This window comes from Diospyros lotus, chromosome 2 (genome assembly GCF_014633365.1).
Source record: "Diospyros lotus cultivar Yz01 chromosome 2, ASM1463336v1, whole genome shotgun sequence".
Lineage (NCBI taxonomy): Eukaryota > Viridiplantae > Streptophyta > Magnoliopsida > Ericales > Ebenaceae > Diospyros > Diospyros lotus.
Genome location: NC_068339.1, coordinates 37,879,705 through 37,892,371, shown reverse-complemented (window position 1 = coordinate 37,892,371; position 12,667 = coordinate 37,879,705). Strand labels below are relative to the sequence as shown.

The 12,667-nt window shown below is 39.5% G+C and overlaps 2 protein-coding genes across 7 annotated transcripts; one reads left to right on the top strand and one right to left on the bottom strand.

Annotated features, from left to right (window-relative positions):
- The first annotated feature begins 422 nt into the window (after window positions 1-422).
- On the top strand, window positions 423-9,618 carry LOC127795280 (probable polygalacturonase). Of its 5 annotated transcripts, none has more exons than XM_052326865.1 (7): window positions 423-1,114; window positions 1,841-1,961; window positions 2,357-2,605; window positions 3,713-3,866; window positions 5,529-6,178; window positions 6,274-6,378; window positions 8,568-9,618. In XM_052326865.1, exons 1-5 carry the CDS (start codon window positions 713-715, stop codon window positions 6,052-6,054), a joined length of 1,452 nt encoding a protein of 483 aa, XP_052182825.1. In that variant the 5' UTR covers window positions 423-712; the 3' UTR covers window positions 6,055-6,178; window positions 6,274-6,378; window positions 8,568-9,618. The 5 variants fall into 5 exon arrangements, with proteins under 5 accessions (XP_052182825.1, XP_052182827.1, XP_052182828.1 ...); XM_052326867.1 differs by having other exon boundaries at window positions 8,178-9,618; XM_052326868.1 differs by lacking the exon at window positions 8,568-9,618 and adding an exon at window positions 6,907-7,044.
- On the bottom strand, window positions 6,969-9,566 carry LOC127795281 (uncharacterized). Of its 2 annotated transcripts, none has more exons than XM_052326869.1 (5): window positions 9,215-9,566; window positions 8,561-8,778; window positions 8,200-8,328; window positions 7,354-7,485; window positions 6,969-7,240 (listed from the first exon to the last, which is right to left on the bottom strand). In XM_052326869.1, the coding sequence occupies exons 1-5, from the start codon at window positions 9,564-9,566 to the stop codon at window positions 7,127-7,129; spliced, it is 945 nt and encodes a 314-aa protein (XP_052182829.1). In that variant the 3' UTR covers window positions 6,969-7,126. The 2 variants fall into 2 exon arrangements, with proteins under 2 accessions (XP_052182829.1, XP_052182830.1); XM_052326870.1 differs by having other exon boundaries at window positions 8,561-8,761; window positions 9,215-9,362.
- Window positions 9,619-12,667: the final 3,049 nt, after the last annotated feature.

Below are 12,667 nucleotides of genomic sequence, written 5' to 3'. Positions count from 1 at the left end.
TTATTTTTTTTTAAAGATAAAAATTAAAGATTTCTAAAAAGGTTCCTGGTTAGAAGAAACTTGTAAATTCATGTGATAAAATGTAGAAATTATTTTTTAAAAAATTTAATATTATTTTTTGCAATATACTTGTTTTTTTTATTATAATGTGTATAAATGATCATTTTATTATTAGTACTCCATAGATTACATAATGCATCATAAATGATAAAAATACTCTTTGTGTCTCACCGTCTCGTGTTACCTTGAATAAGGGATATTTGAGTCTTGCATTTCACTAGTTCATGTCATCTCACCACTTCACTTGTCACTTTAAATGAAAAATATTTTAAACATATTATATAATTCATGGCGTAACCTATAATGTATCAAGATATGGTGTAACCTATAATATAGCAATAGTATTTTCCATCTACAAACACCATAAACATAATAATTTCTAAGCTCCGTCCCAGTTCGGACCCCACTGTTTGAAACTGAGACGCAAACCACAATTTTTATTAAGTTTGATTCGTTGCTTCTGATCATCGATATCTATCGATCGATTAATCGATCCTTCATTCATTGGTTTGCCCAATCGAATTGCGTTTCTTCTTTTACCATCATCACTGTTCATCTACTCCACTTTTTCCCCAATTCCGCAGTCCCCACCCAAGCCCTGATCCCTCCCTCAACTGCGCCTCAAATTTTACCTATTGTTCTTTCTGTATTAATGGATGAAACTTGGAAGTTTCGGCACCGCAAGCGTTGGATCCCGCCGCTCTTCTCATCAAAGAAGACGCTCCTGACGCTCCTATGGACCGTGGGATTCCTCCTGATCCTTCTATGGCAGAGCTCAGCCGTCGATCGCGTTCTGGCTCTCCGGCGAGCGACCATACTCCCGAGGCCGATTCCGAAGCTCCGGCCGGTGGCCTTCGATTTGGGCGACTTCGGTGGGGTGGGTGATGGCGTCACTGTGAATACCGAGGCATTCGAGAGGGCGGTATCGGAGATCAGAAAGAGAGGTGGTGGGCAGCTTAATGTCCAGAGGGGGACTTGGCTCTCTGCGCCTTTCAATCTAACGAGCCACATGACTTTGTTCGTTGCCGAAGATGCTGTTATACTCGCAATCGATGTGCGTATCAGTTTTTCTGTTTCATCTTTTCTACTTCTTTTTTGAAAAATTGGCTTCAGTATCTGTTTTTCTTCTTTGCAACTGTGTTTGGCTATTGGGAAAGAGCATTCGAATCTGCGAAGAAGTATTTCGCATATGGCAATGGACACACGACACACAAGGGAAGGCCAAGTCCAACCTCAAACAAAGGTCATAGCTATTAGGAGAAAGGCAGTGTGTTAAACCTGATATTAAATTTGCAGAACATGTAAAATTGCATAAAGTGGATGATATTTGGATTGGATAAAAATGATTAGTTGTCAGTACTTATGTTATGTACCTGAGGTGGATGCCAGTTACTAGGATCTCTGTAGATGTAGCTCTCTTTGATATCTTTCTGAGTGCCAGCTTTGTGATGTGAAGAGCATGGATAACTAATTCCCTTTGCTAACATAAGCTTATTTATTATCCATTTCATGCCTATTTTTCAATACTATGAACAAAGATGTTGGTTGCTCATGGAACTGTTAGATGTCTTGCAGTTGTATATTGAGGTGATGTATCACTTCTTATTAGACTTGCTTATTTGTAATTTTCTTTGTCCATATTAGGATTAAACACATGGACACTATCATTGGCTTAATTAGATCCTTAAAATGTCAACTAGTCCACCCAAATTGTTCCCTTATTTCCTGTTATCTTATTTTTCTTTTCTTTTGAACCTGTTTTCTTCTATGTATATGACAGGATGAGAAGTATTGGCCACTGATGTCTCCTTTGCCATCATATGGAAGTGGAAGAGAGCATCCTGGACCTCGTTATGGAAGTTTCATTCATGGTCAAAATCTCAAGGATGTTGTTATAACAGGTCAGATTATGTGAGCAGTTGATCCACTTCTTCACTTTTTTGGTGGTAATCCTTTACATTCCCTTGGAAATAAAAATGTTACTTTATAGAATTAAGAAGTGTTCATCTGGACAAAATATGGCTCAGGCTTAAGAGGTTGATGGTAATTATAGCAAAAGGAGAGAATTGCATCAGCTGTTTGATATATAACCAGTTTATGTTCACATACATAGTCTGTTGTTAGCTGATTACTGCTACAAGCTAGAAACACTCATTTTCTTGATCTTGATGCAGCACATTCAAAACCGTAGGATTCCTTGAACTATCACTTGACTTGAATACAAAATAAACTGTTTCAGTAGCACACTAAAATAACTAGTGCTCTCTCTGACACTTGTGATTTTGTTGGCTGATAGGGCATAATGGTACAATAAATGGGCAAGGTCAAACATGGTGGGAGAAGCATCGCAAGAAACTTCTTAATCACACCAGGGGCCCACTTGTGCAAATCATGTGGTCAAGGGACATTCAGATTTCCGACATAACTTTCCGTGATTCTCCTTTCTGGACACTCCACCCTTATGACTGCAATAATGTCACTATTAGAAATGTAACTGTCCTGGCTCCATTGTCTGGGGCCCCTAACACTGATGGAATAGATCCTGGTAAGTTTGCATTAGTGGCATGCTTTCTATTCAAATACATTATGTGCCTTAGTACATTCTGTCTGTCTTAATGAGGCAAACAATCTCACGAGGCACTTACCTGTTGGTGGAGTCTCTTAACTGTATTATTTCTGTAGGGCAATAGACAACATTGACCGAATATCTTCTTGGTATCTCCATATCAACTACCAGTAATCTTTTTGGTGGCTGCTGACTTGTCTGTGGCACCAATGATAAATCTGGTAATAAATCTTGCAATGGCCTATGGCTACGCTAATCATGTTGCCAAAAATCAATCCTGTTAGTCCTTAAAACAGAATCCTAAAACTTGAAAAAGGGTCCAAATTTTCATAGTACCCTTCCAGAGACCAACAGTGGAACCCCAATAGGATCTGTCAACAAAAACCTCCTGTAACTTCATACTGTACTTACCAACTATAACCTTATTTCCAAACAAACTTCCACCACCATTTTTCCAAGCAGGACAGTGCTGAACAATCTTAACTTATTATTAATCCCCAAGCTCTGACTTTGGGAAGGCAAGCCTTATCCCAACTTATCCAGGCCTTTTCACATGAACTCCCTAGTTTAGAGGCTGACGCAGTGATGGTGAACAAGAATATCATATATGTAGGAACATTAGAGAGAGATTTTTGTTTTTTTTTTTTTTTTTTTTTAATGTAACCTAAACAAGCCTAGCTTCACTTTTCTGGATGAACCCATTCCAAACAGCTTTGGACTTAAAAGCAGCTCCAAGGGGGTCGTGAAGATAACCACTTATCTCCAATTCAAATTCTAACTAGAACTTACAGTAAAAATTCCAGGATGTGATCATAGGCCTTTTCAGTATCTAACTTGTAAGCTATCCCTGACAGTTGTCTTTTGTCATGAGTTCTTACATTCTGTGGCCACCAAAACTGAATCCAGACTGGGACTCTGAAACCACTGAATCAATAATCAGTCATAATCTCAATGACAAAATCTTAGCTAAAATTTTCTTGACACCATCCAGTAAACTAATGGTCTAATCTTTAAGGTTCTCAAGCCCGGCACTTTCAGAAATGGCCCTACCCTTCTTACTGAGCTTGTTGATGGTGATGCATGCAGATTCATGTGAGAATGTGGTCATAGAGGACTGTTATATCAGCGTCGGAGATGATGGAGTTGCAATAAAGAGTGGCTGGGATCAGTATGGGATTGTTTATGGTCGCCCTTCTACCAATATTCTCATTCGTAATCTCATTGTGCGATCGACAGTAAGGTGAGAGTTCTTTTAAACATAATTCCATTGTGCCTCATGCGTGTCATTATCACCATGATTATGGTGGTTGCATATTCCATGCCTATATTTTCGAAGTTCAAACTATAGATTCTGATGATATATCTATTGAATATGCACTTGCTTGCAATTTCATGTCTCGTGTTAGAATTGCCCATCACCAAATTATAATGTGATCAAGAATCCTATACTTGCCAACTAAATATCAAGTTGGTGAATTATTTTGCTTTAACAAAAGTTATAAATCATTTATTCCCATGTAAACCCTGGAAATGAATCTGTTATTTCCTCCTTTTATTGCCCTTGCAGCATTGCTACTCAACCTCTTGAATACATAGTTGTTTCTATTCTTTGGTTGCTACCCCCCTCCACCCCCCACCCCCCACCCCCCAAAAAAAGTAAGGGGTGAAGTACCAAATTGGCTATTGTGCTTTGGCTTGGGGGCAAAATTAATCACTGTACTTTAAAAGGGGCTAAATAAATCACTGTACTTTTAGAAACTGGACCACGTTAACCATTATGATAGACGTCATTAGATGACAGTGCCAAATTGGCCACTATACTTTGGTCATTGTACTTTGTCCTTGGGGCCAAGTTGGCCATTGTACTCTAAAAATGATCAAATAAGCCTCTATAACTTTAGACTTGGAACCAGGTTGGTCATTGCAGTAGATGTCGTCTTCACACCTGTATGGCATTTTAATTCCATTGACAATACCAATTATATCTCCAATCAAACCTTAATTTGAAAATTACACCAAAAATTACATTCCAAATGAACGTGACAATGATCTAGGGTTATTGCATTGAGAGGCAATTGCTACTATGTGTTGTTCTTCAAATCTCAATTTGGGCTTCAGTTTAGTCCCTTAGCCCTTGCTCCATCTAAAGAATTAAAATAGTCATTCCCATTTCCCTCACTGGGCTCACAATACAATTGCTTCACAATGCAATAACCCTCGATTGTGATCACAAATGTTTGGAATGTGATTTTGAGTATAATTTTCAAATTAGGGTTTGATTGGGGATATAGTTGACGTTGTTAATAAAATTGAAATTAAAATGTTGTCCAACGAGATCAAGATGACATCTATTATAATAGCTAACTTGGCCCTGGATCTAAAAGTATAGTGGTTTATTTGGCTTTTTTTAAAGTACAATGGCCAATTTAGCACCCATTATCTAACGGCGTGTATCATAATGGTTAACATGGCCCGATTTCTTAAAATTTAGTGGTTTATTTGGTCATTTTTAAAATACAGTGGCCAATTTGACACTTTGCCCAAAAGTAAATAAATAAAGAAATAACTGATTAGTTTCTTTGTTTTTTGAGTTATTTTTATTCATACCTTGAGTTGAATTTGATTTTGAACCTTGTCACTCTCTTGCATTTTTCCGAGCTCCTATTTGGTCTTTGGTACTCTATAGAGAATGCCTAAGCTGACTATGAGGAAAGGTGTAGGCCATATTAAACCCTTAGGTCTGTTTCTGCATCATGAAGGATATGCTTTACCTAATAAGATTAGACAAAGATATCAACAAAAGATTGTGCCATTTATATGCTTCACAATATGAGTTTGATTTCCGGATTGTAAATACAAATATCTTGTACTTTTAAACTGAAAATCCTGTTATATTCAACAGTGCTGGAATATCGATTGGCAGTGAAATGTCTGGTGGAGTCTCAGCTGTCACAGTTGAAAATCTCCATGTGTGGGATTCAAAAAGGGCTGTCCGGATCAAGACCAGCGCTGGCAGAGGTGGCTACATCCGTGATATAATGTACCAGAACCTGACTTTTGACAATGTTCGGGTAGGTGTTGTGATAAAAACTGACTACAATGAACACCCAGATGAAGGCTATGATCCCAAAGCTCTTCCAATCGTAGAAAATATAAGTTTCACAGGGATACATGGTCAGGGAGTTCGTATTCCAGTCCGCATCTATGGTAGCCAAGAAATTCCTGTTAAGAATGTCACTTTCCGGGACATGTCTGTGGGAATAACATACAAGAAGAAGCATATATTTCAGTGCTCCTTTGTACAAGGCCGTGTGATAGGAAGAATCTTCCCTGCTCCTTGTGAGAATTTAGATATTTATGATGAACAAGGACGGCTGGTTAAGCAGTCAACACAGGAGAATAGTCCTGACATTGATGATGAATCCTGAGAAGGGGAATTCAGATGTTAGTGGGATTTTCTGTGGGCTGCATTGATAGCTTGCATTTGCAACATGCCGAGGTACCATGAAGAGGAAAAACCAGTGGAGATATAGCATAGCCCTTCGTATGCTGGTAATCAGAAATTACCCTTTCACCAGAACACGCTAGACTTGGAATACTTGGTCAATGTGGCTCACATTTTTATTTATTCAATATTTTTCTGGAAGGTTGAGTTGGTGACAGAGATCAACCCATAATGATGATATGACTAAACCCAATTGTTCTTGCCTTGGCCTCTCAAGTGGAAAGGGGGAAGATCATATAAGCATACGGTACATTCTCTTCTTAACTTGATATATTTCTTATTTTTTCTTTAGAGGGTAGACTGGCTGCTGGGATTTCGCTTAGATTTCCCTGTTCCAAAATCAAATGTGAATGAATAAGAACCATTTTGTCAATGAGAACTGAGAAAGAAAAACACAGCTGTACTTAAATTGTATTGGTTTATACCAAATGAAGGTCATGTAGTTAGGTTATTCAAGCTTTTTATATTTGCAAATGGATATTTGGACAGAGACGTTTGATGGAGCTGGGCTTCAAAACTAAAGAGATGAAATGAAATCCGACTTGTCAAATGATTGTTCAATAGAGTTTTCAGTTTCAGTGCTATGATTTGTTTTCTGTTGTGTTAGATTTTTTTCATTTTTCTCCCCTACTTGCTCCTGGGAAGTTGCTGCTGGCGATCAGCAATTGTTAAGGTAGGTTCGAAGAATGTGAAAACAAAATGAAGATTGTGAAATCACAAAACAAAAACCAAACATGAAAACCACCTTACTGCTCGAGCCCAATGTATTTGGCAGTTGCTTGTGATGCTGGATTCAAGTCGAGCAAACTGTTGTTGTTTGGTGTTGAGACATGCAAATGTGGGAAGGCAAGCAGCATGAATGATAGATAATGTGACAATTTGGAAGAAGTTCCAAGCAAAGCAACACATTGCCAACAAAATATCAGAAACCAGCAACATTATTCAACTCAGAATGATTTAAGGTGGCTGCTACTCCATCTCTGGGTGATCAAAATTTAAACAACTTTTATTTCTTTCAGCCATGCCGTGTGCAGCGGGCATGGATCCGGTTTCCCTTGTGCAATCGCCTTCTCAGAAAGTGAATAGAACCAGCCGTTTCTCCACTTGAACTACAAGCAGGTGTTCCACAAAACGTCATCAGTCCAACAACTCGTATTGACAGACAGTAGTAGTAACTTGAGAAGAAGAATCGACTAAGATGAATGTTGTCGAGTCTACCTACCTCTTTGACTGCTGTTGGGAAGTGAGCGACAGCCCGAGAATAAGCACAGAGTCTATCCTCTATCCCATCTTCGAAAACTGTCCCTTTCTCAGCTGCTGCTGCGGATGCTAGTTCTGCAATCAGCCTACAAACCTGAAACAATAAATCTATCTCATTTACTACTCTCTCAAGTTCAAGCCTACAATTGTGTTGCACCAAAATAGCCTATTGTATTCTAGCAAAAACCAAAAAGAAACAAAAAGAAAGAAAGAAATAGCTTGTTATTCTGCAATATCAAGGCCTCACATTTTGTTTGCTCTACTCACTATGTCAGTCACATAAAGAGCTCTAATTTAATTTCCCTAGTTCTACTTACAGGGGCAAGAGACAAAAATAAAAACAAATTATGTTCTCTTAGGGCTTATTTCCAAGTGATGCAAAAAGATGAAACCAATGCCTAAATTTTCAAACCCATAATAATCTAGTAAGGCCTAAAGTCCATATGTAACCCAAATTAAACTGATTTATTGTTTTGTTTGTGAAGGGGATAACAAGCCTCTAAAAACCTAGGTTTTCTTAGGATATCCAAATCCATTCATTCGATTTCAATTAGCTCAAAACAATCTCAGCACCTTGTAAAATAGTTCTACACAAGAATACCCTCCGTATGGGTAGTTGGGTACAGTGTGAGAGAGGAAGTCTGCTTCCATTTGGTGGCCCATAGTTCCCACACAAGGGGAACTTTGATTCAAATAGAACATCTTACACACAAGATACACCATTGATTTAGGCACTCTCAGGATGTTGCTAATGTTCAATTTCTATTCTTTTTACCCAAATAACAGCAAGCAGTTTAAGTGGCCTTACCTCCGAGCGAAATTCCTTCTCAACAACACCTACGGTTGCACCGGGATGGCGCGCTCCTACTAGCATGAATGCTGCTATCCATATGAGTTTCTCCAGCATCTGCTTCTGAAATGCTTCCTTGTCAAGAACCTGGTATACATGATCAATAGACTAATCGATTTAGAAGAGGGCTGTTTTCTGCAATGAAGAAAAAATTTACCCCTACTTCAGTTATTGCAGATCTCAAGAGTGACATTAAAGCTCTGACCTACATGAATTCTAACTTTTCAGTCATTTCTATCTATGGCTTTATCTTCTATAAAGCTCTTACAACTCACAGTGACATACATTAACGAGACAAAATTGTTCTTTCATTGTCTACCTTGCAGGAGAGGCCCCCGGCATGTAATCTTGCTGCCACTGCAGATGCCCATTTTCCATAAGCCGCCGTCAACCCTTCTGGATTAGTATCTGTTTTCCCATCAATAGGAGGCTCACCAAGCTTTGACACAGCAAAGTATGCCAAAACCTGGTCTGCATCACCCAAACCTTTGCTCTGAAACCATGGGTCCAGCATTCCATTCTGGAAGAAAACCAAATCTGCTACATTGTTAAAATTCATCAGAAACATGGTTTTGGGGAAATGGACTAAATTTATATGGGTAAAGTTACCAACAAAAATACCCCTAACTTTCATCTTGTTTTTAATTCTAAACTTAAACTTTCAATTTTAGCAATTGGAATATCTAACTTTTTGTTTAGTCTCAATTCTAGACAGCTATTATATTTTATCATTAGATGATTGTCGACAACCTATGTTGAATGACTTGATCCAGCTGAGAACCTTGGCAGATAAAACTTTACCCCTCAACTTGCTACCTAATGGGCTAAATTCATATTAGTTGGGTTGGATCCATATTATAACATCACCCAACCCGACTGGATTCTCGGGTCTACGGGACATTGAGCACCCCAAGGTCAATGTATGATTGATAGAGAGGTGGGTGAATAATCAATCGGGTGGGTGAGGGATTACCGCTCCGGCGGGAAGGAGGAGTGGAGTCGAGGACGGCGTCGAGATCGTCATTCCTTGTGCATACCAAGATGGGGCCGGCGAAATCCAGCGGAACGGGCTCGCCCCGCTTCACCAGCACATCCTCGCCGTTGCCCATCTCCTGCAGGGCCCGGCCCACCCGGCCCCCGCCGACTATGACGGCAGGCGTTACCTTGACGGTGGCGGTGGCCGCCATGGGTGCTGCTGCCGATGCTTTCCTACTGAACTTAAAAAAGGCGGACCCAATTCGAAATCTTGAAGAAGTGGGTTTGGTACGGTGGTGGCAAAGAGAAGAGGAGCTAGTAGTTGTAGTAACTGTTGTCGCCGTTGCCATGGCTGCCGCCGCCGCCGCCGCCGCCGTTTTGAGAAAGCCACCAAACCCTCTGTTGTGCCATTTTGGCTCCCTTTATTTTTTCAGCGGGCAGCAAACAGAGCCACTCATTCCTGGCATGGTTTATAATCCTTTTATCACCCTATCCAAAATTCATTGATATATATATATATATATCTATATCTATTTAAACACTTAAGACAGTTGTAGTAATATTCTGTATTAATATTTTGTATATGCCCTAATCACCTGATTTACGTTTAATTTTTTTTTGTCAATTTTTAATTTAATTTTATTTTGATAATTATTTTAATTTATGTCTAATACTTTAAGTTTGGAAAGAATTATATACTAATTAGCTCTAACTTGTCTCCGAAAATGTAGTGAAATGAGTTCGCACGTTAATGTGTCTTAATGTTGGCTTATCAAATCAACCTATTCAACGGTCTAAAATGACGCCATTTGAAATCCAAAATCAACTATTTTCTTTGCAAGGAGCGACGGTCCTCCTCCGCCACAAATTTTGCCAAGCCCAAGTCATAGCCATAGCAGTAGCGCCACCACCCAATCATCATCTACATGCATTCTCCCAAGGTCATTCACTCATTCTTGAGACTTCATGGCCCTGGTCCAGAAGTTCATCAACCTCTCTTGCTTTGATGACAACTCATCTCGTCCCAAACTCGACCTCAACGATTCTTCTTTCAAGGACAACATGAACAAGAATCAGAAGGCAGTTGCCACCATCGTCGCTGCCCAACGACAATGACTCTTCATCATTGGTGGTGATAGACAAGAACTACAGCAGCACCGTGATTGGGGATGTGCATAACAATTCTTATTTTCCAATAGTGACTTATCACTATTCGCCAATTTTTTATGCAACGAATGTTTTAGCAATATTTCGTTGTTCACTACGAATTCTTGCGATTTCTTGTGCCCGCCGACAACCCAACCATTTTGCAACAATTACACATAGTCTTTGCTATTGATGCCTGACATGCAAACCTCCATCTCATCTACTTATTCTTCTGCCTTGGAAGCTGTTGTAACATAGACTACTAGGAGAGTACTTTCGAAGTAGCCAGTACATTAGCAATCCCAAAGAAGGCAATTCCATTGGTGAAAAGACCTTCTCAAGGTCAAAATATCCTTCTCTTGAGAAAGCCCTTGATTGCCCATCATTTATCCAAGACCAGCTTCCTAAATTTGCACGATTCCCCCTAATTGAGCTTTGCTCTCGAAAGGAATCCAATGAGATATGTCTCTTGTCTACCTCACCTCACATTGCTCTGGTGTAATGTGGCTCGCTAGTTCCAAGCCCACTTCCTTCAAGGGGTGTCTCCCCACCAGGGGAGGGGATGTTTTTCCCAAAGGCCTTTTTAAGTTTGACCTCGAGACAACACTATAGACAAGGGAGATGCACCGCCCCTTCTTGGGAAAGAGCATTGCATGCCCTTATCCCCCTATGCTGCTTATAAATATTCCCAAACTCTTTAGTTTCGGGAACTTGAGAAGACAACACAAAACAACGCAAGTCCAGATAAGCAAAACATGCCTAGGTTAAGCAACAACTCTAAAGCAACACCCTTCTTCTTCTCACATATTCCTCGTACGACATGTCTACATCTTATTTATACATCTTGTGCTGCATGACAACCCCATCTGACATAAGCATTGGAGGGCTTGCGTGGGAGAAATCCCCATGTGCCTCTATCTATTTTTTGTCTTGCAGACACACTCAAAAAACAAAGGATCTCTCACTGCCTCTTAACAACCCTAGTTTCTCCAACTTCATAACTCTTTTTGCTAGCAAATTGAGTCTCTTTTGGGCTAATGGGCTGAGTCCACCCTAGATGACCTCATTCCTTCTCGAGTCTTGCAAACAGAGTGAGAAGCCCAATGGGTGACTTGTGTTTTTTCAACTACTCATTGGGTTTCCTCACAACAAACAAATTTTAACTGTTGTATCTCGGAAACAACAATTTTGCGTTGTCTGTGGAAAATGTACAAAAAGACGAAGATGAGGCCTCCTCAAAGTTCCTCAAAAGCTTTCTTGTCCATCGCCAGATTCATATAAAGGGGCCCTAATAGTTGAAATCATTTCCTCCGAGATGACCTTAACCTTTAGTGGCTAATATCATGTAAGATCTCTGGAGCCATTCCTGATAGGGCTACATTCTTTAACCTCTTGGACCAGCATTTGGGGAGAAGAAGGAAGCCATGCATGCCTTCTCTAAAAAACTCCCCAGCTTTTGGATGAAAAATATGCCCAACAACTCCTCCTAGAATGCCTTCCTTTCCCTTATGTTCCAATCGCTAAGTAAGGGCCATTGAAGGACGCATCATGGAACATCAAGATCTCCCCAAGTAGGAGAAAAAGCATGAAGATAGCCTTATAGTGCCTGACAAAGTTTCTGACTCTTCTTGTCATGGACAACTTTCCCTTCACAAAGGCACTTGACCATAGCCATCAAGCTCCATGCCCTATGACCACTTTCCCTCGAGACTGCCCTTGCAGACCTCACGGGGAAGGAGAGAGAACACTGCAAAAAAAAAGGTTTAGAGATGGACAAAATTCGTTTCTAAACCCATAAAATTCCGTCTTTAATGTTTTAGAGATGGAATTCGAGATGAATTTTGGTTCATCTCTAACCGACTCATCATTAAACAATTAGCGATAGATATTTTTGTTTTGTCGCTATTAGAGACAGAGGAAATTTTTTTTGTAAAGTTAGAGACAAACTTAAAAAAAATTACTGGTCACTAGGCACCATCCATGGCAAATTCCTACAATCGGAATCACCTTGGTCTGGTGATCAACATACCAAAAAACCAAAACAATCGTCTTTATTAGAGATGAAAAAAATTTCGTCTCTAAAGTAGAAAGAAACTTAAAAAAAAAATTACCAATCACTAGCCACCATCCATAGTAGATTTCAACAATTGGAATCGATCATGGAATCATCTTGATCTTGTAACCAACATACTTAAAAACCAAAACAATCCAACGATCAAATCTTAATAGATCTTAAAATTAATTTTTTAGAAAAATGATGCTTGTTTCTGGAAGGGCATCATCAACTATCATCCATGGTTACCAC